The sequence below is a fragment of the Sardina pilchardus genome, chromosome 24 (assembly GCF_963854185.1).
Source record: "Sardina pilchardus chromosome 24, fSarPil1.1, whole genome shotgun sequence".
Taxonomy (NCBI): domain Eukaryota; kingdom Metazoa; phylum Chordata; class Actinopteri; order Clupeiformes; family Clupeidae; genus Sardina; species Sardina pilchardus.
The window spans coordinates 9,152,570-9,178,423 of NC_085017.1; the positions used below are offsets into that span (position 1 = coordinate 9,152,570).

Here is a 25,854-nt window from a genome sequence, read left to right on the forward strand (position 1 = left end):
AAACAATAGCCTACATTATATTGAATTATATCTTCTATTTGATAGTGTTAAGTCCTATAGAGACATCATTAGGCTACCTCTGGGTAATGTGTGTAGGTTTATCTGGATAAAGTCAGATTTACAAAGTCAAATATCCCCCGTTTTCAGACCTTTCCATCTATGCCTGTAGCACAGTTGTGTAAGCATTTAATTTACAGGGGGATTTCCACCACAGAAATCACCATACTCTTTTCTTTTAAAATGGCTTTGGGTGAGAGAGGGTGAGAGAGAGAGAGAGAGAGAGAGAGAGAGAGAGAGAGAGAGAGAGAGAGAGAGAGAACGAAAGAACAGAGAATAACGTCCTTCTCCGAAAGTTAGGCTATAATTAGGGCGACGGTCAAAGACAACCTCAGCGGTTAATGATGTCAGCAGTGTGAGGCTTTGTCTCTTGCTGAACAAGGCCCCGTCTGACCCAATCTTGTGGACCACTCCCAGCAGGCTCTCCTGGGCTCTCCCCCAGAAAGCCGCTGCGCTCAGGCCAGCCGCGAACATAATGGAACCCATCCCACATGCATTTGAAACGCTTCATTTGCTTTAACACAGTAGTTCTTAATCTCCCTCTCACCCTGGTCCTGAATAGATAGAAAGATCGATAGGCCTACATAAATAAGTAAATAAATAAATAGGTAAGTTAACTTTACTAATTTATCTAATTTCATGTTTCAGCCTAATTATTTATAGCTTGTTTCTTTCTGTGATGATGAATCTTCTCATCAATCTGTATTAGGAAGCCAGGTTTACAAGGGAGGATAATAAGGCCTTGATCGGTCACCTTACCACAGGAGTAGTTCACGGGGTTAGAATAATGTTGCTCCTTCCAGCACTTGGCCTCTGTCACGTATAAATAGTTACAACACTGCAGCTACCACAGCGTTGTGGTCTTTGTGCAGCAATAAACTGTTCTGTCAGATTGCCCTCTGCTGGTCCGGAATGGTAAATGCAACAGAGCTTTTTGGTTCCACCAGAGCCCATTTAGACATTCTCTGGATCCACTTTACACCATCTGGGAAAATCTTCCGAGTAGTTCACAGTGACAGGACCTTCACTCTTTCAAAGTGTAAAGTAAAAAGAAAATATATTTAAATAACTTAGTCACTCAAATGTGGTGTTTTCCAACTCTCTAAAAAGCCTTCATGTTGGTCTAAACAGCAAGTTCATCCCTTATAATAGCCTGTCCATGTATGAGGCTGATGAAGGTTTGACCAACCAAAACATCCACTGATCTGTGGAGTAAGCAAGTGTTTTTTTTTTCCTTTTTGCTCTTAAGTTGTACTCTGTGAAATAGGTGCACCTGCAGTATAACGTATCAAAGAGTGCAGACTCCCCTCTTTCCTCTTTGAAACTGAGTTTGTATAAAATCCACAAGACCTATCTCAAGACAGGTAAGTACCAAATCCATTGCATTCAAACAGGACAATTCCTTTCAGAACAGAGAGGGAGAGAGAGACACTTGAGGACAATGCCAATGCAGGGTTTCACATATGAGTCTTTATTTTCCATGAGTATATGGCGTCAGCCGTAGATGAACTGGACAGCACGAGTGCAGAAGAGACTCGTTGCGGAGACCACTTCTTCCACTCTATGGTTGATGGACACAAACACCCAAAAGACACAACCTGCCTTCCCCAACATTTTGCATCTTGAATCCTCTTATAATTTGAGATGTAACTGCAGAACCCTAGTTTGATCGTGTGTCTGTGAGTGGCCTGCACGTTTCTGAGAGATTGCTTACATTGCACACTGTACACACTCAAAAACACGAAAATGTAAACAAACATCCATGATATTGCACTGATATTAGCCTGTCTCATTCCACGGTTAAACCACTAACATCTTATCTGGTGCACACGTGTATATTCCCAATAGACACCTTATAGAGACCTCCAAAGAAATCACAGGATAGCAGCATCGTTACATTGGTTATATTCTATCTATATTCACAATATCCTCCATGTGTGTAAATGTCCAGCTGCCACCCTGTGTTTTCTCTTGCTCTTACATAGAAACTGGACAATGATATTTTATTCGAAAGAAACCCACTAAATGTCTACAGTAGTTGTGACATCACAGTGGAAACACTTGAAGGAATAATGATGAGTCAACACTTCCAACCACTAGAGGTCACTCTCACATAAAATCTTTTTTTTTTTCTCAAGAAATGGTCACAGAAAACATGAAATCTAAATGAGCAACAAAGTACCATGTACACTTGTGCTTTGAGCTCTTCCATCTTGTTTCACAACACATGTTTGTTTGGTCAACATATACATATATGGACATATGATGCCCCTGCCCTTTTAACAGACAATCGATAAGATTACACTATATATTATTATTTAATTATCTCTTTCTCAGAGGTAACTCTTAAATACAGTAAATATAGGGGTTAAGCTCCTGCTGTGGAGGAAATGGCATAGCATAGAGACCTGGCTAGGAAGGAAATTGACAACGGTCAGACTACTTTTACTCTTACTGCTGAAGGTTTGAGGGTCTTCTGTAAAGGGTTGAGGATTCCCAGGGTGGATCGGATGGTCATGGGAGGCGGAAGGTTGTGGGTAAGGGTCTTCTGTGGGCTTCTCAACAGATGAAATTCAATCAGTCGAGCTGAGTTGAGATAAACAGATGAGGTTGGAGCAACTTGGGATCGATGGATGCGGGGGGGGGGGGGGAGGGGGGGGGGGACAGAGACGACAGGACTTAGAACTGGACCCAGCTAGTGGAGGAGCCCTGGGGTTCTGGAGCTGACTGAGGGACAGCGCTGTAGAGAGAGAGAGAGAGAGGGGGGGGGGCCAGTGAGGCGAGAAAGAGAGAGAGAGAGAGAGAGAGAGAGAGAGAGAGATAGGGGGCAGTGAGGCGAGGGAGAGAGAGAGGGAAAGAGATGGGGGAAAGAGAGAGAGGGAGAACAGAGGGAGATAAGTGTGATAAAGGTGACAGGGGGTTGTCAGACACAGAGAGAGGGAGAGTGACCAATAGTGAGAGAAAGAAAGAGAATATAGAGGTAGTCAGACAAGAGAAAGCATAGGACATGTCTCACACTTTACTTGGTCAGCCCACAGACTATCTACAGATGTTCAGACTATCAACAAACTATCTATCGACACTCTGTTAACTACAATTTATAGTTACGGATAAGGTTTGGGCTTCGATTTGGTTAAGGTGATGTTCAGTATGGTAAGTTCAACAACAATTTTACATACTGAAATACTGAAAAACAAATGATCTTAGCAGAAGTCTCTGGTCTGACTGTTCAAGTGAAGCATTGCACATGTTTGTATGTATCTCATATTGAACATATATTTGAAAATGAAGCATCTATAGAATATCCATGCTCTCAGTGAGTGAGTGACACACACACATGTGATAGAGGGCTGCTTACGTCGCCGGGGTGGAGAAGTCGCCCCAAAGATCAGAAGAGCTGGGATTGGACTGGGCCACCGTGTTCGAATTACTGCTATCCAGGTCCAGCAAACAATCTGAAAAAGGGAGGAAACGATGACGGGAACAACCTCGGACTGCTTGGAGGACAGACTCGCATGAGCTGTTTAAGGAACATGACAACTTTGACAACATTGCCGTCAACCCCAGAGTTAGATAAAGAGATTTAACCCTCTTTTCTCTGTATGTGCAATAACCCAGTTTGACACAGTTATCCTTAGCATGATTCGGGGGTCATCCATACGTGCCCCGGGTCCTATGTGCCCCGTTTCCCCCCAAAAGGGTCCTATGTTCCCCGGTCGCAATACAGACATATTTATTTAGGAAAAGCGGGGAACATCCAGTAGGACCTATGTTCCCCGGTCCCATAGAGAGTGGGGAACAGTACGCTCCCCATGATTCAGTGGAAGTGGGTTACACCATTTAGCCTATAGCTAATAAGCTAATTTACCAAATAGTTGATGCATTCCCTTAAAGGCTTAAAGCCCTCCATGTAGTTTTGGCAATTTCTTAACCGTTTTCTCACTTTTTGCTCACAGGTTTCTCTGCAGAGCTCCCCCTATAGCTTCAAAATATATATTCAGAGTATTATTATTATTATTATACTAGTATTTATTATGTATGTGCATGATATGGACCTGTGTCTGCAATAAAGCTTTATATATATTACTCAATTTCTGCTTCTTTTTGCTAGCTCTGCCAAGACGCATGTCTGAGAAAGTCCATCGCTGTTCTAGCCGGTGCCTGCCATACATGTGTGTAGTGCAGTAAAGCGATTAGTTACATCACGAGACCTCAAGACTTTCCCACCGGCCTAAAGTGGCAAGGCTCAAAGTTGCAAGTTTTCCACTCACAGAAACTAGGGGTGCCTCTAATTTGGTCTTTTATACACCCTCCCTTCCTTCTTCGATCCTCATTCTCACTGATCTAGATAAAGAATGATGGGGAGGCAACAATGGGATAGTCTTTCCAGTGTAAGTTATAGATCAGTGGAGGATGGAGGATCGAGGATGGAGGATCGAGGATGGAGGATCGAGCAGAGATGTTGAGAGGCACCCTATGAGGAAGCAAGTCGGCCACCTTCCACCCCAGAAAAAGCAATATAACCATTCTAATGACTCTGAAGGTCAATTCAAGGTAAATGTAAGATAAAATAAGCTAGCTCATTAGGACTGGGTGTGTTACCGGTTGGTGATCCTCCTGTGGATGGTGGTGCATTGTCATTGGAGGAAGAGGATGGGGGCGGGGCTATCTTTCCTCCTGGAGGTGGTGGGAGGAGTCCAAAGCCTCCTGCACTCTGAGGGCGGGGCTTATCCCTTTTCTTACCTTGCTAAAAAAAGACAGAAAATATAGACACAACGTCCTTAAAAACAAATGATTACAACAACACTGGTCATGCATGTAAACAAAAGTACAGTTTAAATCAAATAAGACTAAGCCAGAATTGATTACATAATGGGTCATGTGACATACATCGTTAGTGAAACGCTATAGCTATTCGCTAAAAGCGAGACCTACATCTGCCATACGTAGGGCATATGTAGAGCCACACATTATATGCTTTGGTTTACCCCGATATTGAGAGTGATGGTTTGTCCCTCTTTGAAACCCAGGTCAAGTTTGGGTCCCGTGTCTGCGGTATGAGCATTTTTACTGATCTCATCCTCCGTCTTCACCCACCTAGTACACACACACACACACACACACACACACACACACACACACACACACACACACACACACACACACACACACACACACACACACACACACACACACACACACACACACACACACACACACACACACACACGGCAAAGACAATATCGTCATTACACATGTTTCCTTTAGGACAAAATGTTGAATTTGCATCATTGCATCAAGTATTGAGCCCACACGCAACGCCTAGTTTGACCAACACTCACTTGAAATGGTCCTGCAGAGCCACGTTGAAGTCAAACGCGTCTCCCCGGTCCCCAAAGCCAACCCCGATGAACGCACTGCGACCTGGAACAGATGGCGACACGTCGTCAGTCCGGGCTTTTACGTGTCACCAGTCAAAACAAAGCACAAAGACAGAGCATGTGAATGGACTTTAATGCATCTAAATGGGATGAAGTCACATAAAAATGTCAGACCAGCAGCACACCTGCATGTGTGTGAGAAATGCCCGCAAATACTCAAAAAATATTAAACACATACATCAACATGGGCACACAGAGGAGATATGGCTTTATAAATAAGATTTAAATCTGTGACCTGCTCATGACAATGCCAAAACAGAGCAAAGTTAGTTTGTTCTTCAGTGCGGGCTTTTAATAGCAGCTCTGACTATCCTAAATCAATGTGCTCCACATCCCAGGTGGACCACTCAGATCCCTCTACCCTGGAATACTGGTTCAGAACATGAGAACAAAGAATGTTGCTTCCATAGATTTAGAACTATATTCTATGATTATCTCTACCAGAGATTAAACGAAGCGAGAGGCGCAAACGTTTGAACATTTCCGCGTTCTGTTTTCACAAAGGGGAGGGGGGCGAAATCCCCCTTTAAGCAGACCTAGTTACATTCGAACTTAACTGCTTGCCAATCTGACAGAGATCGATATCCCACTATGACGACTTTGCGACACGCCTCTTTAAGCAGACAGGAATTGTTTGAATTTTGCTTCGATAGAAATACATTATGTTGCTCTATCTTGTCAGTAATGAAGGATCTTTGTCTCTACCTTGCAACTTGATCATCTTATCACATATAATAATACTCCACATCACTATTTCAACCATTGCTGAAAAACATTTGGTATAATCCACTTGACTGTATAAAATGACCTACAATGAATCCAGAGAAGAGCCCACCTAACCCCACTCAAGTGTGGAGAGATTCCGCTCAACAAATGACCTTTCATTTAAAAGCATCATTCAAATACAATTACAATACCATAAGGGTTCAAATCAAGTCAATAGTTCATTAGTGGCACCATCCTACACATTCCACTCATCATTTATACGCATTTGACAAGCACAATGAAAGTGAAATGGGAGCACTGGATGCATAAAACATACTATAAACTACTCATAAAATAAACTACTCATAAACTAAGCTATTCATGTCAAGAGCATGTAAACAAACAACCTTTTGAAACTCGACTGTTATCAACATCTGTGGTAAAGTTGGTATGCTGTTCTGAAGCAGGGCTGCAACAATTAATCGAATAATCCAATAGTTGACTTTAATCCATTGGTTGAATTTAATTGATTATTGAATTAATTATCAACTAATTTGGCAATCATTAATCAGTTTGTGTCAATTGTTTACTTCAAAATGCTTAATTTATTACCTTAAACTTCTGCCTAACTTGCTCCTCCATGATAGAAAAAGTAAATATATTTGGCTTGTGGACTAAACAAGGCATCTGAGGACATATTCTTGGACTTTATATATGTTTTGGCATTGTCATGAGCAGGTCACAGATTTAAATCTTATTTATAAAGCCATATCTCCTCTGTGTGCCCAAGTTGATGTATGTGTTTAATATTTTTTGAGTAACACTCAACATAATTTCACAATTTTCTGGCATTTTATATTAAACAACTACTTGATTATTAATCAATAAAATAATCAAGATATAGATAATAGATTAATAGAGAGTGGTCCAAAGTGGGCTACTAGCATAATCAACTTCTACATGTGAATGTAGGAGTTTCATCTACATGACAAGTAATGAATGGTACTGACAAGATCATGAGAGAGATGTAGAGAGAGAGAGAGGGAGAGAGAGGAAGAGAGCAAAAGAGAGACAGAGAGAAAGGAGAGAGAGAGAAAGAAAGAGAGACAGAGACAGAGACAGAGAGAGAAAGGAGAGAGAGAGAGAGAGAGAAAGTAGCAGCAGCTTGAATGTGACACGTCACCAAACTTCAAGGTCTCATTGCAGCCAAGAGAAGTAGGAAGTAGGAGGGGTACACACCATTATCATCTTGTATTCTCAGCACAAAGTAGCGGCTTGAGTCACTGACGGTTTCCAAGGCGATGCCTGGATACTCGTTGATTGGTGCCTGTGCAAAAAGCTCACCTGAAGAGAACAGGAGAAGTAAAAAGAAGGGAAGCACACAGATGGTCACTCCAGAAAACAGCTACGTAGCGCATCTGACCTGACCGATTCAGTCACTCTTCATCTGCTGACCACAGTCAGACAGAGAGAGAGAGAGAGAGAGAGAAAGGGAGGGAGAGCGAGAGAATATCTGATACATTACAATTAGAGAAAGAGAGAGAAAGAGAGAGAATAACTGATGCATATCACAGTTAGAGAGAGAAAGGGAATATCTGATGCACATCACAGTTAGAGAAAGAGAGGGAAAGAGAAAAAGAGAGAGAATCTGATGCATGTTGCAGTTAGAGAAAGAGAGAGAGAATATCTGATGCACATGACAGAGAGAGAATATCTGATGCATATCTACCATTAGCCATTTCCTATTGTACAGATATGCATCATAAGTACTGTACGCTACTCTCAGTTGGTATAACAGCAGCATAGGATGATTGTGTGTGTCTGTGTGTGTGTGTGTGTGTGTGTGTGTGTGTGTGTGTGTGTGTGTGTGTGTGTGTGTGTGTGTGTGTGTGTATTCCCTCACACTCTCCACCTCGAGCTGGTGTGTGGTGAGGGTTCTGGTGCATAATGGCTGCCGTGCATCACCCAGGTGGGTGCTACACTTTGGTGGTGTTTAACAAGGCTAATCCTTCACTGTGAAGTGCTTTGGGTGCCATGAAAAGCTCCATATAAATGCAAGTTGTGGTGTGTATCCATTAGTAGCATACATACCTTGTGTTTGTGTGTGTGTGTGTGTGTGTGTGTGTGTGTGTGTGTGTATGTGTTAGTAGCATACATTCCTGAGCCTTTGTGTGTGTTTGTGTTTATGTCTGTGTGTGTGTGTGTGTGTGTGTATGTGTTAGTAGCATGAATACCTAAGACTAGCTGGAGTGGATGTGTGTGTGGCTTAGTGTGTGTGTGTGTGTGTGTGTGTGTGTGTGTGTGTGTGTGTGTGTGTGTGTTAGTAGCATGAATACCTAAGACTAGCTGGAGTGGATGTGTGTGTGGCTTAGTGTGTGTGTGTGTGTGTGTGTGTGTGTGTGTGTTAGTAGCATACATACCTGAGACTTTGTCTTCCAGCTTGATGAATGCCACTTTCCCTTTGGCCGTGATCCTCAAGCGCCCGCTCCAGTCGGGGGCGTCCAGCTTCCAGTCCGCTGCCCTGTGGAGGGGCACAGAGGTCGGGCAGAGGGGGCAGGGGCATCAGAGGGCATCGAGAGAGCACCTCCTGGCACAGGCTCTTTCCTACTGACACTCATTCACTGTTTTAAAGGGTAATGAAGTGCTTTACATTCATCTATAGCTGCTGAAATGTGATGCACACTGGCACACACTGTTAAAACTAAACAAGAGCAGTATGCTCATTCTTTCGAGTATAGTAAGCTTTAACTTTACATATTCCTCTCAAGAGATAACAGCTTTGGGAAATTATGTAGGCCTGTATATACCCCAACCAAGGCTCATGCTACATCTTGAGCATGCTATATCACCATTCATGGACCTTACTAGTCTGTACAACATGATGCTCGATCTTCAACCAAAAGCCATTCTTTTTATGTGGGACATGTGTGTGTGTGTGTGTGTGTGTGTGTGTGTGTGTGTGTTACTATCACACACACACACACACACACACACACACACACACACACACACACACACACATACACACACACACACACACACATCTAGGCCACCAAAACAGAAACAACGTGGTTAATGGAATTAATTTCATGAGGCATCCCGAGGGGTTTTCGACATGGAATACTGATTTGGAGAGGGTCACTCTCCCCCTCATGGTTTAGCCTATTATTCTCTCCGAATTCTTCACGTTTTCCGCCCCAAGCTTTACTTTACGCAGTGCTCTCCAAATGTTGATAAATAGGGGCGCATCAGTAACCAACGGACACACTACTCCCTTAACTCAATTTGTTCACTAACAGGCCGTGAGATATTCTTTCATTGATTGAATTGTACAGGGTTAACAGCACGTTAAGACAACAGCACAATGGTGTAACGTCCACACATAGCCTAACGTAAACTGGCAGTTGAATCAGTGAATGGTAGTTTCAAACAGAGATAGACAGAAACAGTACTCATCAAGGAGATGCGCCGACATAAACAGTAGTAGGCTATTCGTAGCACGACACAGAGATGAATATAGGAACAGTGTTTTCAAACGCGTTCATTTCACAGTATTGCAAAGCGCGAAGGCTATTTAATCTATATCATTTAACCTACCGATGTCCGCGGTTGGAAGCCCGCGGCGGAATGCGATAAACGTTGACATCTGGTTTCACGATCAAAATTGACTCGTATTCCGCTTCTGTCGCCATCTTGAATTAAGCGCAGTCGACGCGTGACATTTATCTGAATTCCCAGCTAGGTTTAGCGGGTGGATCGCTTGCGTCGCGACCAAATGTCAATGGCGTGATGCGGTCCTTGAGTTTGGATGCAGGGAGAGATAAGCTGCGGGCCAAACGCGCATCCACCGATGGTAAAGCACTTGGATAGGCTACGCCTGGCATTGGGCTTTGAGCTCATTGAAATCCCTTGAATGTTTGTCAGTGGATACGGATGAAGAATTACAGTAAATCGGCTGGATGTAGCGTAAATAAATCCCCATTGTAAACAAATGTCAACTTGAAAATGTTACAGATATACAAGCCGAAGCAACCACGTCAAACAAGTTTATTATATTTTTAAAACAATTATTGATGTACAGTAATGTTTAACATGTGTATTCACGCCCACTACGTGAATATTCTAAGAAGGGGAGGGATTTAAGATTGTGAGCAGCTATCTTTAGACAGGTGGACGCAAAACGGAAGCGGAAATTTCCGTAGTTGCCTAGAAGACGCTGCTTCCTTCCCTTCCCCATCACCCAAGGTTGGTATGTTTATTACTCATACGGGAAAATACTGTTCATTTTCATTACAGTGAGATGCAGCTTTGCTTATGATGGTGCGCAATGGTCCTTTCAGCACTGATATATGGAACAGCTCCCACATCCGCCTAGAACTGCAGGAGCAGGAGGTGTCATGTTACTATCTCCGAAGAAGGCTCCGCTGATGCAGCGAGCCTTTCCTTTCAGATCACGATTTTCTCCTTTCGTGTTGTATACCTGTGCATCAGAGCATATTTGTCCATGCGTACAGGGAACTAGTAGGTTATTTCGCTCATACGTAGTGCACATAGTGCAGTTGGAATGGATTTGCAGCTAAATGGCTTTGCACCTGCTCCAATGTGGAAGGTTGTCATAGCCTAGGTAGCCTAACAGTGTAGGCTATCCACTTGGTACTAGCATACTGTCTGTCGGCTTCAAACAATCCACGGGCCCATGGGATGAAATGTCATATTGTTTCCGTTTCATGGAATTGTCATCCTCCTGGTCACAACTGCTACAAACTGTACACCCCCTGCTGCTGGTTGGATGTCAAAGCCACAATGTTTCATTGCAACAATTCGGCTAATCCTTTGTGACTTGCAGACGGGTGTCTGTTCTGTGCTCAGTATTAATTTAAGCGTATTTCCCTCTTCCTGTCCTACCACGTAGCCTACCGCTTGCATCGATGTCTCAATTTATCTTAATTTGACAACCGCTTTATTATGACATCCGCTATGTACGATTTGAGATGAGCTTTCTCCTTGAGAAGAGATGTGTAGAGGCTGTAGCTCTTTGACCCGTGTCTCTGTCTGTCCAGGTGTAAAATATAGATGTTTTGCTTTCGTAGGATAATTTCTCTCCGGCCCTCTGGCTGTCGGACCTAATGCTGCTGCCCCGGCGGGACTGTTTACGAGCAGCCAGTGAGCCCGGAGCATAGAGAGCGCCAGAGTGCCCTCCACCAACCCTTTGCAATCAGGTGAGCAGAGCCAAGAGAGTTGCTACATCCTGCTCACCATGATGCCTCACACCCAAACGCAAATGCAAAGGACTTGGCTATTCATAACATGGTTGTCGGCCTGAGCCAGGGGTTATTACTGAGGAGTGTTTAAGAGAGCCCAATCCGAGACCCTTGTGCAAATCATTTGAAACAAAACATGAGTTATGTTGCAACACTCTTGTGGTCTTAAGAGGAAGTGTAGTGCCCAGAGTTTATGTGTTTTTATTGTGGGAAAGTGAATAAGACCCTCACAGCTGCACACACACTTCAGTTAATTTACACAAGGGTGTTTATCCCTTAAGGCTGCGCTTTACGTTTGGTGCAGTAGATGCTGTAATTCAGAGTGATTTACTGTATTGTAGGCTACATGTGCATGCCTGTGTTTCTGCTCCCTGGCTACCAAACACCTGATGTCGATGTTGTTGACAAAGCATCACTCAAGCACCTGCTCTACCAGATGTGCTCCAGGATACCTGGATCACTGGTGTCAATTATATATTTCTATGTACAATCTATCTAGAAAATACACTTACATGTAATCATTAAAGGATACCATTACCCACAGATGTCAGCATTGGTGCACCTTGGGTCTTGAACCCATGACCATGATTATTTATTAAAATAAGGAGAAAAGATTAGTTGCATATATTGTAAAAGGGAGGAAGTATGATCAACACTGAAGAGATATTGCAGCAAAGTGATCAATAGACCAAACCACGTTTGATGTTGGTTAAATGGTGTTTTAATGGCTTGTCCTGTAGGTTTAGCAATTGTGGTGCCAAATGCATTATTAGCATTGTGACTGGTAGGACGTAAAGATTACTGGTAAATGAAATGCCTCTTTTGCTGTTCTATAGGGACACAAGGCCCTCACTGTTTTAGACTGTCAATATTAACATTTTGTATACAACAACATAGCAAACATTTTACTGTTCCTTTGTAAGGATGATGCTGTTTCTGTTTAGCTTTCGCCAGGAGATGTTTAGAAGACAAAGTTTTCTTTGTTGGTTTTCCGCAATTTGTTGTCATTTTCTCAGAACAGATTTGTTTGCAGCAGTTAATTGTCCACACTAACTATTAGTTAATTGAGTGGACAAGTTTATTTTGTAGAACTGACATTTCTTTCACTTGAATGTTATTGTTACCTCGATATCTTTTTTCATAGAGCTTTGTTTAACACCAATTTGTTCTGATTGAAGTGTGGCATGTAATGCTATTTTAAATGTTATGTAATATCTGTTTGTACATTTGTGTTTTATTGTGCATGTGTGGATCGCTGTACTTTTTGTTTTGTTTCATCTTCTGTATTTGTCTGATTGACCCACAGCGGTACGCCAATTTATCTGTCACCATGACACACTCAATGTTGCGTAGAACACTGAAGAACCTGGTCCAGAACTTCTCTGAGGCCGAAGTCAAGGTCAGACCCAATATTTACACTATTCGTACCTGTCACCATGAACAAAATTTACTGTATATATTTTTTATAAACGGCAGTAATGCTTCAAATAAGATTAGTGCTCACCTGACATACTTACCACCTACTGTAAGACACACTTTCTTATACACACATCTGTTTGACTTGATCAAATGCAGCACTAATGGGAGTCAGCTTTGCCAAAACATGGATTACTGTGCAGTACTCCCTGAGCTGGACAATTGCAATTGAGTCAATTGTGGGAAATGCTGCATATCAAAGTTTGTATTAGGCAAGCTGAGAATGTAGAATAGGATTGTGAGTAGGTTCAGCACTGTTTGGGGGGAGAAGTGAGAGGCATCCTATTAGCCAGTTGTCAAGAATGAGCAAAATGCTTTGTTAGATTCACATTCGTAAGCAAAGCACAGCGCATAGAATAGCGTGGCCAATCCTGCGTCTGGTGTCAGCACTTCAGAGGATGACTCGACACATCTCCCTCTTCCTTCCTGCTGTTGCCAGGTCCGAGAGGCCACCTCCAACGACCCCTGGGGTCCCTCCAGCTCCCAGTTGTCCGACATCTCAGACCTGACGTACAACGTGGTGGCCTGCAATGAGATCACAAGCATGCTGTTCAAGCGCCTCAACGATGTCGCCAAGAACTGGAGGCACGTGTACAAGGTAGGTGAGCTCAGTGGAGAGAGAGGAGAGGAGAGGAGAGGAGAGGAGAGGTGCGGTGCAGAAAAGAGACACACTGACAACGAGGGGGTTTTTTGGGGGGGGGGGGGGGGTTATGCCTTTTAATTGGATAGGACAGTAGAGATACAGACAGGAAGTGAGTGGGAGAGAGAGTTGGGTGGGATCCCGAAAGGACCACGGAGCGGGAATCGAACCCGGGTCCCAAATCCGACCTGCAGTCATATCCCGATCCCACCCCATCTCTCTCTCCCACTTGTTTCCTGTCTACCTCTTCACTATCCTATCATCATAAAGGCAAAAAAGCCAAAAATATATACAGAAAGAAAAAAATGACCTGTTGTGGCGAGAATGGCAGGTTTCCCTGGTCCCCCTACTCTACTGTGTCCATAAAATGCTTAAAATTCTCTGGACATACACACGCACCCCTCATGCACCGGCTAGCCGTGCCAGCTAGCTATAAAATGGCTTCATTTTTTAGAGGTTCATCATGGCAGAGTCAGTGAATTGACAGAGACGGCTGTGAAATACTGTATGTACGCCAAAACTGTAGGGGGAGCTCCGTAGAGAAAAATGTGACCACAAAAGTGAGAAATAAGCAAAGAAATTACTGGAGTTTGCACCTTGAAAATATTTGAATTCTTACTGGCACTTTAGATCAAATTTGATTGAATCGATTTGAGTAGATACAGAGAGGAGAATTGAGGGAAGTGTGGAGTCGGAGTGTGTGGCTGACTAGGCAAAGCCAAACGATTTTTCTGACACAGACAAGCAAATACAGCTATGGTGTGGCATATGGGAGCATTGAGCTGACTCCGCAATGTTTGCGCTTCATTGTCTTGCCCATAATGTTAAATCAGTAAAAATCAGGCTTCTCAGCCAAATATACTTGCGTAGCCTACGTGGAATTTGGTCTCTGGTGCTCGGGGAACGGTGGGGGGAACTAGCTCAAGGACAGCTGTGGAACCAGGCATGGCAGAAAGATTAATGGATTCAAAATCGCAGTTTAAGTGAATACGATAACCAAGGCCAAGGCTCAAGACTGTCATTATTTGCAAGTATTTTGCTACTCTCTGTAGCAACACCATGACTATGTATCAACATTTTTTTAAAAAAAACCCATAGACACCAGAACAATGAATGTAGCAGCAGACTCATTTCTAAATGTGTTAAGTTGTGAATATCGAACTGAATCTTGACTTTCAAAAATTATATTGCAAATCAATTTGCAATCACAATATCTATGTTTACATTTACATGTATCCATTTAGCAGATGCTTTTATCCAAAGTGACTTAAAAATAAAATAAAGAACAACATTTAAGCAACAATGCAGATGGACCAATTAGCAATAAATTAGTAGCAATTAATACTACATCAGTCTACTAGTAGTGGTCTACTTTTACTAGTATTTGTTAGAAAAGATAGATATATTTCCTCAAAATCTTTCAGCCCCAGAACCAGGTAGGCCTAATGGAAAAGTGGAATGAAATGAGAGGACGACAACAAGAAAGAGGACAGAGGAAGAAAGGAGAAAGCTTTGTTACTATGGAAACAGAACAACCCAGCCTCCCTTTTTTGTGTTGAATGTATTGCATTTTGGAAAGAAAACCTGCTCTCATTAAAAGTAAAAGTCCTCATCTCTACGCGTAGCTACAGCTGGTGAAGAGCATAATCCGTCTGCCCGTTATGTTACCATAGAGGACTATGGACTTAATACAGCCGGGCGCTGTTGCCCTGACATCAGTAAACAGTAACTGCCATTGTTGTCATATCTTTTGTAAACGGTCTCTCTCCATATGGGTTTGCTAAGCATGGGTCATGGCAGGGCCCTTAGTATGTTGATGTGGCTTTAAATTATTCATGACTGAAGAGCTGCCTGAATTCGCCCCTGGGTCCACCAGCTCCAGTGGCTCAAATATCAACCATCTCGGTGGGCACTGTATGCACATTAACACACACACACACACACACACACATACTGTCCAAATAATGATGCCTATAGCTAAAATGTGCTTTAGTTGTTTTTATTTGATCAACACGGCTTTCTTCCTTTATTTCAAGAATTGCGCTGTACTGTAGCTTTGGTTATAGGACGCAGGAGACAAAAAAAAAACTTGGCAAGTGTGTGTGCTTTTGCCTTCTGCCATGTGATCGAAGGGTTTACTTGTGTCTCCGTTCCCTTTCTCCTCCACACTGCCAGTCTGTTGTATTGCTGGAGTATCTGCTGAAGACGGGCGCAGATGGAGTGGTCACTGCCAGCCTGGAGAACGTCCACGTGGTCAAGGCTCTTACCGAGTTCCGCGCCGTAGACAAAGACGGCAAAGACCAGGTGTGGGAGATTTGACACAATATGACCTGAATCCTACCACTAATTCCATAGTACTCACTCATTCACTCATTCACTCACTCTCTCTCTTACACACACACACATTCACGTGCACAGAGAATTACACCATGTTTACAAAACACACTGCACACATACTGTTGACGAATACACACACATTGTGAAATCATGGTTGATATGGTGACGTCCACTGTTCTTTTCACAGGGCGCTACCATCAGAGAGAAAGCAAAGATTGTGCTGGTGTTGATTGAGGATCCAGAGAAGCTCAAGGAAGAGCGTGATATGGCCATGAAACACAAAGACAAGCTACAAAAGGCAACCACAGGTACTTAATGGCAACTATTCGTGTCCTGCTACATGACTGTACAAATACTAGTCTTTGTTCTTACATCCAGTTTGTTTGTTAAACTTGTATAGCCAATCACAAGTACTTACCAGCGAAAAGCCATATCCTATTACATGAATATAAAAGGGCTATCTTTGTTCAAGTTCAACAATTTATTGGCATATCAACACAATTGATTGGAATTTGTCCTAGAATTGTCAATACACAGGAACATACAGTACTGTACATGAAAAACAATCACATAGACAATCATTCAAACCAGTAATTTAACAGAGTAACCAGAGCAGCACCATGCCGTCATTCTCCAGCACCATTATGCACGCATGCGCACAAGAATGTGTGTAAACGTGTGTGTGTTGTACCTTGTATGCACACAGAATTTCTGTTTGTTAAGCAAAGGCAAGCACAGGTGCTCAGCAGTGACGAGCCATATCCTGCTACATGACTGCGAAAATGCTAGCCTTTGTATACGACAAAAAACAAAATCTAACCAAGTGTTATTAATCTTATATTAAAGGGATAGTTCGGATTTTAAGACACGAAGTTGTATGGGTTCCCTGTCAGCAACGTAGTGCATCAGCACTGACTTACCCCCGACAGCGTCCTGTGAGCCGAGATCCAGCCGGTTTTTGATCGTTTTTGATGCCGGACTATTTTCTTCAGCAAGTTTCTGGGGTCACGAAAGTAAAGTGTTTTTCTTCTCAAAACCATATGCGTTCAACAGAGTGATATATTTGCACCACAAAAACGTTGTCCAGCTGTCAGTAGCGCGCAGTGATAGGAATCGCGAAAAATAAGTAAGTGATAACGAGGTTTGAATTTTTCCTGGACAACGTTTTTGTGGTGCAAATATATCACTCTGTTGAACGCATATGGTTTTGAGAAGAAAAACACTTTACTTTCGTGACCCCAGAAACTTGCCGGACTACTTTCTTCAGCATCAAAAACGATCTAAAACCGGCTGGATCTCGGCTCACAGGACGCTGTCGGGGGTAAGTCAGTGCTGATGCACTACGTTGCTGACAGGGAACCCATACAACTTCGTGTCTTAAAATCCAAACTATCCCTTTAAGATTAAAAAAAGATCTATTTGGTATTGTTTTTAGTATTTTAGGTCAGTCTATTTATACTGAAAACAATACCAACTAGATTTGTTTTTTTAAGTAAATTTTTTGGGCTTTTTACCTTTATTCATAGACTGTAGAGAGAGACAGGAAGCAAGTTGGAGAGAGAGAGATGGGGTTGGATCGGAAAAAAATGGCTGCAGGTCGGACTGGAACCTGGGTCCTCGTGGGCACTCAAACCTGTTTATTGCACGAGCACTGTAGCCTGTTGCGCCACAGCCCCCCCCCCCCCCCCCCCCACCAACTAGATTTTTTGATCTTGACATGAGATTTATAACACTTAGTTGGATTTTTTAAATTAAATATGCTGTTGCAGTGTACACTCCTATGTTTGTTTCCTAATCCTAACTGCTTGGGTTCCATAACCATTGTCCAATTTTTACCTGCAGCTGCGACGGAAGCAGCAGCGGAGAAAGAAAAGCCAGTGATCGCACCCTACACTGGCCTCCCCAAGCTGGATAACATCCCTTCAGTGGCCGAACTCATGGCCGAGATGGCCGCCAAGAAGGAAGAGAGGCGCAAGGAAGAGGAGAAAAAGAAATCAGATGAGCGAAGGGTACATCATATATGTCCCTTTTGTTTTTTGTATTTAAAGGACCTCTTATCGGGTTTAGATACATGAATCTACCCTGACCCTGCTCGATACTCAAAATGTCTGGCATTTGGTGCAGATTCCTATATTTACAAAGTGATCTCCCGCTCCCGCACACACTATCTTTCTTTGTTGCTTTCTTTCGATCTACCTTCTATTCAATTTTCATTTTTCTATTTGTCTCCAGGCTAAGGAGGGTGATACGGAACCAGACCTGTGGGAGCAGGGGGGCACCGCTGCACCACCCTCTGGCTCAGACCCATGGGGGGGTGCCCCCTCTGAACCTCCAAAGGATGATGGTTCAGCTAAGAATGACCCCTGGGGAGGCGCAAGCGAACCAGCCGCTGCCAGTAAAGATCCCTGGGGTGGGGGATCAGACGCTGCCCCATCTGAAGAGGCTCCTGCAACTAATGATCCTTGGGGCGGAGGAGCTGACAGTGCACCAAAGGAGACTTCGCCAGCTAGCAATGATCCATGGGGTGGCTCGGGAGATGCCCCATCTGAGGACACTCCAGCAAGTAATGATCCTTGGGGCGGGGGATCGGACACTGCCCCCAAAAAATCTCCTCCCACCACCAACGACCCTTGGGGTAGTTCGGGAGATGCCCCACCAAAAGATACTCCAGCAAACGATGATCCTTGGGGTGGGGAATCAGACTTTGCCCCGAAAGAATCTCCTCCACCTAGCAATGACCCCTGGGGTGCTGCAGGAGATGCCCCATCAAAGGACGCTCCTGCAACAAATGACCCTTTTGGTGGTGGGTCAGACATTGCCCCAAAAGAGTCTCCCCCTTCAAGCAACGACCCATGGGGTGCATCAGGAGATGTGCCATCCACAGAAGCACCTGTAGCGAACGACCCTTGGGGTGGAGGAGCAAGTGACACCACAAAAGATTCTGCCCCTGTCAGCAATGATCCATGGGGTGATTCAGGCACCACAGTAGATGCCCCATCCAAAGATACCCCTGCCACCAGTGATCCTTTTGGTGGAGGATCAGACATTGTCCCAAACGATTCTGCACCGGCCAGCAGCGACCCATGGGGAGCATCGCTCGATGCACCCTTGGAATCTCCACCGGCTAAATCAGACCCTTGGGAGACACCCGCTGCCAAAACCTCACCTGACACAGCCCCAGCCAGCGCTGACCTTTGGGGTGCCCCAACAGAGGTGCAAGAACCCAAACCAGACCCATTCGATACACCCTTGGAGTCCCAAGAACCCAAAGTGGACCCATGGGATGCACCAGCAGAGCCTCCCAAAACCAAATCAGACCCATGGGATGCACCAGCAGAAGTACCTGAAACCAAGTCAGATCCTTGGGATGCGCCGGTAGAAGCACCAGTAACCAAACCAGATCCGTGGGACGCACCAGCAGAGGCGCCTGAAACCAAGTCAGATCCATGGGATGCGCCATCAGATACCCCACAGACCCAGGCAGACGCCTGGGGTGGAGGAGGGGATGGGTTCGGTGATGAAAAGAAAGCAGACAGTGACCCTTGGGGTGCCCCAGGTGAAATGCCTGCAGTAACATATTAGCAAGTTAAGCATATTAGCAAGTTTAACATTATACTTTACCAGCCACCATTTTAGATTATATGATACTGCTTGATATTTTAATAGATTCTTCCAGTACACCAATTTGGATATTTTGTTAGTATTAAATGTGCAGTTTGCTGATTTATCTTACACTTTCCATCTACAACACTGTTCAGGTGAAAACTGTAATTCAAAGCTTTAAGTATCCAATATGTTAGCAATATTAGTTTCACAGCTCTGTTTCAGTCCTATGCTACATTTGGACACACAACATTTCCTTGCCAATAATATCAGAAATATTTTAGCGAAGTAACATTTGGATTATACATATGCAGTGGTTATTCCTGACATGTTTACTTGTTAACAAAAAGTATGTCTCTAGAATCAGATGACTTGAGAAACTTAATGCCATGTCTCAAAATATGTTAACAGCTAGGTATATGGGAGCTAAGTGTTAACCTTATGAGATGCTAAGCAGTTGAATCTCCACAGCCACTTCTCCTCCTAGTGGAGATGACCCATGGGGGGCTCCTCCAGCTGCCGCAACCAGCCCCAGTGGTGACCCTTTTGGAGACGGAGGCTCTACAGATGCTTGGGGAACGCCAACCAAAAGTGCTAATAACGGTTTGTAGCTTTTCACATTATTTGAGAAGAAAATCACTCCTGACACATAGTTGGCTTATAGTCCTGAGTAGTCTCTGATCGAGGTATTTTTTTTTCAGTCCACAAGATCTTAATCAAGATTAATGTGCCAGAGTAGAAATAAGGAGTTGTGTTTTGTTGTATTTTATTTAGTCTTGTTTTCTCATGTTTTATTTTGCAGGTGACCTGACAGAAGGAGCAAAAACGAAAGCTCCCCAGGGTAAGGAAGAGTAAACCGAAGAGGGAGAGAATGAGAGAGCGAGAGATGTGGGAGAAGTATACTCCTTCAGCCATTCATTTCAAACTAAGTGCTTGTGATTTTCCAACCCCTTTCCTATGTATTTGACTCTGAAGTAGATGTACCTTATAGCAGGTAAAAAGTCACGTGACCCTCCCTGGGTAGATGTAGTTGTGTAGAAGTCATCCTCATTGCTCTTCCCATCTCTCTCTCTCTCTCTCTCTCTCTCTCTCTCACTCTGTCTCGCCTGCTCTCTTTTTCTCTCTCACTCCCTCCTTTATGCTCTTCCTTACCCATCTATCACCATCATTCCATCTTCCCTTTTGTTTCGTATTTGTTCCCTCTCTCCCTCCATTTTCCCAGGCCTCTCAGCATGGCTAGATGGGCTGACCCTGGACTTAACCATGCCTAGTAAAGAAGGGGTCAACCAAACCACCCCTGTGGCACCTATCCCATTTGGTTTCAACCCCGTCACCCCCAGACCCTTCCATCCCCAAAGCACCACCAGGCTCACAGGTGCATCCAGCTATACCCCTTTCATCCCCCAGGGGGTGCCGCGTCACCACCTTACCCCCATGGGGGGATTTCATGCCTCGTCCCCCCTCTGGGGAGCTGGGATGGTGGCACCCATCCAGCAAGGGGTTCCCTACGGAGGGTCTCCCAGTGGCATGGCTGGTTCCCCAATGCTGACTGGGATGCGGATGCCTGTTCAGCCTCCTCGGCCACCATGTGGTGGTGTTGGCATGTTTGTAACTGATGCAAACACAAACAACCCTTTCCTCATCTGAAGATATCCATGTCCTATGAATGTTGTGTACATCATATCCTGTCATCCATATCTTATGACCTACCCTCTCACCTATCCCCCACCACCCGTCAACCCTGATACTGCACCTACAAGCCTCCAGTGTATGTGTGATATACCTTACTGTAAGATATACATGATGTTTGGAGATTAAAAAAAACACTATTTAAAAATCAATAAGAAGCATAATATGCGCATATGTGGTCTTTACCTCCATCTGGAGGAAAGAAATGCATGTCTGTTGAATCCCTCAGTAGAGTGAATGTATAGACTGAACGGCTGTGTGTGTGAGAGAAAGGAAGAGTGAAAGAATGATGTAGGTATTTTCTGTTTAGTTATACTCCTCCCCGTGCTGTATTTTCGTTCTTGGAGGATGTGAATTGTGAAGGGGGGGTTTGGATGTCTGTGAAATGCCCTCCTCCCTTTGACATCAGTGTAAACCTTCAGCCTCCTCAGTTGAATCAAGAACTTTGGGAGGGTCTCTTCAGATGTGACTCGACCCCAGAGACTGACCTACACAAAGCCACTGTTTAAGTCAAAGAAAAGACTTTGTTTCCTCAAGCATCGTCAGGTCAGAGATCGTGGCTGCCATCAGATAATGGAAATATCTCCATACATCAGCTAGCCTACTAATGCACATCAGTCATCCAACCACCATGGGGCTTGCTACTCTTCAAATGAGTGAAATCATATCACTTAATTATGTTTTTTTTTATCTTGTTATGTACAGTACAATATCTGTTTCATGGACAGATATATTGAAGTGATGATTCTGTAGCTTAGAGAGAATGTTGCAAATAAGCACAGGTGTGTAGGAGCCACAGGGGAAACAGAGTTTTGGTGTTTTGTTTTGCTTCTGGAACATTCCAATCATGCATCACATTGTGTCAGAGGGCAGTTCTGACAGATAGATGGGACAATAGCCTGGTTTGCTATTTATGTGTTTATTTATTTATGTAATGACTTATTTATTACTGTTTTTGTTTATTTATTTAAATTGTTGGATTGTTGTGTCATCTGGAAGTTTGAAAAGCTGTTTTCCTTATCAATCAAACCAGTAGGGCATCATATTGGTTGTTCGGAGTGCCTGTGGCTTTAGACTGAAGAAAAGCAATGACATGATGCAATCAAACAAACGATAATACATTAAACGAGGAGGGGGACATTCTCTGTGCAGTTCTGTTCTCTTTTTCAGCCGAGGGGTGGTCTGTGATGATGTCTGTTGTTATTGTTATTGATGGTATACATATAGTCAGAAATATGAGTTGGTTTTATATTTAAAAAAAAAAAATAATATATTTATTTTACCAGGTATGTCAAAGCAGTGTTGTTTCCCTGTGAAAGTGCACAATTGAGAAATAAACTGGACAAGTGACACACTGGAGACAGTTGTCAATTATGTGTGTGTGTGTGTGTGTGTGTGTGTGTGTGTGTGTGTGTGTGTGTGTGTGTGTGTGTGTGTGTGTGTGTGTGTGTGTGTGTGTGTGTGTGTGTGTGTGTGTGTGTGTGTGTGTGTGTGTGTGTGTGTGCGTGTGTGTGAGCCTGCACGTATTGTATGTTGTGTATGTTTAAATTCATCTATGTTTATGTAATACAAATTTAATAACACTCATTAGATCATCTTGATCTAGGCTTACCACAACAACATGATCCTTAGCCTACAAGACGGCAATGTTTACGCCAGTGATTGTCCTATAGCATATCTCCACATTTGCATGCTAACCACAGTGTAGAATAGTTTTAACTGTATACGGAGAGTGGGTCAAGGGGATAGTGTCACCTTGTACCCTTGTGCAAGGCACTTCACCACCTTCAGTTGCTCCAGGGGGACTCTCCCTACAGTTGGACTGTATGGGTGCCTCTCAACTCGTCTCCTCGATCCTCGATGCTCGATCCTCCAGGCTCGTTCCCACTGATCTATAACTAACACTGGATAGACTATCCCATTGTTGCCACCCCATCAAGTACATCAGTGAGGACGAGGACCGAAGAAGGAAGGGAGGATGTATAAAAGACTAAATGAGAGGCACCCTGGATAAAAGCATCAGCTAAATACATCAAAAATAGTACCTGAAAGTCATCAACAGAGGGCGTATGAGTGCACAATGAATGACTGAATCAAGACAGGTCCTCATACAGGATGTATGAGTGCATCTCAATGTATATTGTTGAAATAGAGAAATGTTAAGTTGTAAGACTCCTTATGCATGTTCTTAAGGTCTACTAGTGGAAGAGAAACTGTTGGCAACCTACTTTCACTTGAGTCATGAATTGACATTTTGTTTCTTTTTGTGCTTTTGTGAATTTACATTTTTCACATTCATTTATTCTTGAGTTCTTCATAAACTAAATATAGCAGACATTTCTGTAGATCAGAAATGTTTTTTTTCTCCTATTGTCTGCTTTGCCATGTTATACATTGAATTAGAAGTAATTTCTTGTTCTTATCTGTAAGCTTGGTAATGGGTCATCATATAGGCCAATCCTAATTACACATGAACAGCCTGAACCTTCATTCGAAAAAGGCTCGCAATTGTTTCTTGTATCCTCAAAAATCTCCATTACCTGTGGTCGTTGTTTTGTTGTGAGTGGTAGCATTTTTGATGTTTTATTTGTATGTGTGGCTGGAGAGATAGTGGAGTGAGTGAGTGAGTGTGAGTGTGAGTGTGAGTGTGAGTATGACTGACTGACTGACTGACTGACTGAGGGTGTGAGCGAGTGAGTGAGAGTGATGAAATGAGTGAGTGAGTGAGAGAATGAGTAAATGAGTGAGTGAGTGAGAGTGAGTAAATGAATGAGTGAGTGAGTGAGTGAGTGAGTGAGAGTGAGTAAATGAGTGAGTGAGTGAGTGAGTGCGTGAGTGATTCAGTGAGTGGGTGATTCAGTGAGTGAGTGAGTGAGTGAGAGAGAGTGAGTCAGTGAGTGAGTCAGTGAGTGAGTGAGTGAGAGTGAGTAAATGAGTGAGTGAGTGAGAGTGAGTAAATGAGTGAGTGAGTGAGTGAGTGAGAGTGAGTAAATGAGTGAGTGAGTGAGTGTGTGAGTGATTCAGTGAGTGAGTGAGTGAGTGAGAGAGAGTGAGTGAGTGATGAGTGAGTGAGTGAGTCAGTGAGTGAGTGAGAGTGAGTAAATGAGTGAGTGAGTGTGAGAGTGAGTGAGTGTGTGATTGAGTGAGTGAGTGTGTGAGTGAATGAGTGAGTGTGTGAGTGTGTGAGTGATTCAGTGAGTGAGTGATTCAGTGAGTGACTGAGTAGAGGGTCATTGGACAGCTGTGGACAGATGTCCACAGGGATGGCCCCGCTCTGCCCCTCCCCAGGATTGCCGTGGCTACGATTGGACTGATCTTGCGCTGGATGATCTGATCTGCTGCACTTGTGTGAGTGGGGGGTCGGGTCACTGTGTGTCACATAAGACTGTGACACACAGGGATTCCCACAAGCCTTCCCTCCACTCTGGCCCTCACACACACATACACACACTCACAGACACACACACACCAGTTTAATTAAAACACATCATCATCACACCAAGGGAGAGAGGTTGACCACTGGAGCACAGGGGGCGAGGGGATTGGATGAGTACTCTTACTACGGAAGAAGGGATGTGGGAGAAAGAGAAGGGAGAAAAGGGGGAGGAGTGAAGGAACAGATGGATGAGTGTGGATTAAGTCGAATCTGAGTGGGTTTCTGACAGAAAGCCACCCAAGAGAAACAGAGAAGAAGAACAAGAAGAAGAAGACAATGAGAAGGAGAAAAGTGGCAAAAGAGGGAGAGGAGGAGACAGGAGGAAACATGAAAGTCAAGGAGGTACGTAAGTGCTTTGGGTTTTTATTTTTTTTATCTTTCTCTCCTCTTTTTCTTTCTCTTCTACAGATGAAATGATCACTCAGATAAACATCCATCCAGCTGTGCATCTGGAGATGTTTGTAACTGGCAGGATACAGTGGTCAGATTGAGGCTGCAGAGCTGAGTCTCTGCCCACCCCTGTGAGTTATAGAGACACTAATGTCACTCACTCTCACACATGTGGAAGGAGGACTATAATTGCCTATAAATAGATCTTTTAAAGTCAAACTTTGTCAATTGACCACATGGATATCTTACTAACTCAGGAATGAGCTGCTGAGCTCATTCCGGCTGAATCAGCTCAGTGAGCTATTTGTACTGGATGGACAGTTAAACACTCATTCAAGGAGAGCTTGATCATTTATTGCACATCTCCATTAATTGTCTTAGTCGCCTTGTCGGTATTGTTGTTGTTGTTGGTAGCGTTTCGTTGTTTTGTTTTCGCTGCTGTCTGTTTTGCACTCTCGAGGAGCAGTAAATGTGATGTAAACGCTGAAATAATGTTTAAAAGAGAAGAGATTAGATTGTATTTCATTCAATTTCAAGGATACGGTCTCTCTCTCTCGCTACGTCAACGAGCCATAATCTGCTTTATCGCCTGCTTTATGTCTCTCTGTACATCTTGTTTTGTCTAGGTGCAATCATAAGAAGCGAATGGACGCATGCAGGATTAAAGAGATGCACCTATCTTGAAGTGCTTAACCCATATCTTTAAGGATTACAAAGAAATGAGAGGTAGACTGAAGAAACGTAAATAATCAGTTGGGTAGAACTCTCTCTAATCTTTCCAAGAACCCTAAGAAGGTGGAGAGTCAGGGAATTATGCGT

General features: G+C 43.6%; 2 protein-coding genes across 4 annotated transcripts; one reads left to right on the forward strand and one right to left on the reverse strand.

The window, feature by feature from the left end:
* Positions 1-1,507: 1,507 nt before the first annotated feature.
* Positions 1,508-10,026, reverse strand: necap1 (NECAP endocytosis associated 1). Of its 3 annotated transcripts, none has more exons than XM_062529385.1 (8): positions 9,801-10,026; positions 8,624-8,724; positions 7,443-7,547; positions 5,400-5,481; positions 5,046-5,154; positions 4,660-4,804; positions 3,416-3,512; positions 1,508-2,797 (listed from the first exon to the last, which is right to left on the reverse strand). In XM_062529385.1, the coding sequence occupies exons 1-8, from the start codon at positions 9,893-9,895 to the stop codon at positions 2,737-2,739; spliced, it is 795 nt and encodes a 264-aa protein (XP_062385369.1). In that variant the 5' UTR covers positions 9,896-10,026; the 3' UTR covers positions 1,508-2,736. The 3 variants fall into 3 exon arrangements, with proteins under 3 accessions (XP_062385369.1, XP_062385370.1, XP_062385368.1); XM_062529386.1 differs by having other exon boundaries at positions 1,508-2,643; positions 5,400-5,514; XM_062529384.1 differs by having other exon boundaries at positions 5,400-5,514.
* A 351-nt stretch (positions 10,027-10,377) lies between these two features.
* epn1b (epsin 1b) lies at positions 10,378-22,552 on the forward strand. Its single transcript, XM_062530046.1, has 11 exons — positions 10,378-10,448; positions 11,294-11,422; positions 12,771-12,863; positions 13,380-13,538; positions 15,756-15,884; positions 16,105-16,225; positions 17,760-17,926; positions 18,150-19,473; positions 19,992-20,123; positions 20,323-20,361; positions 20,743-22,552. Exons 3-11 carry the CDS (start codon positions 12,795-12,797, stop codon positions 21,165-21,167), a joined length of 2,565 nt encoding a protein of 854 aa, XP_062386030.1. The 5' UTR covers positions 10,378-10,448; positions 11,294-11,422; positions 12,771-12,794; the 3' UTR covers positions 21,168-22,552.
* The last annotated feature ends 3,302 nt before the right edge of the window (positions 22,553-25,854 follow it).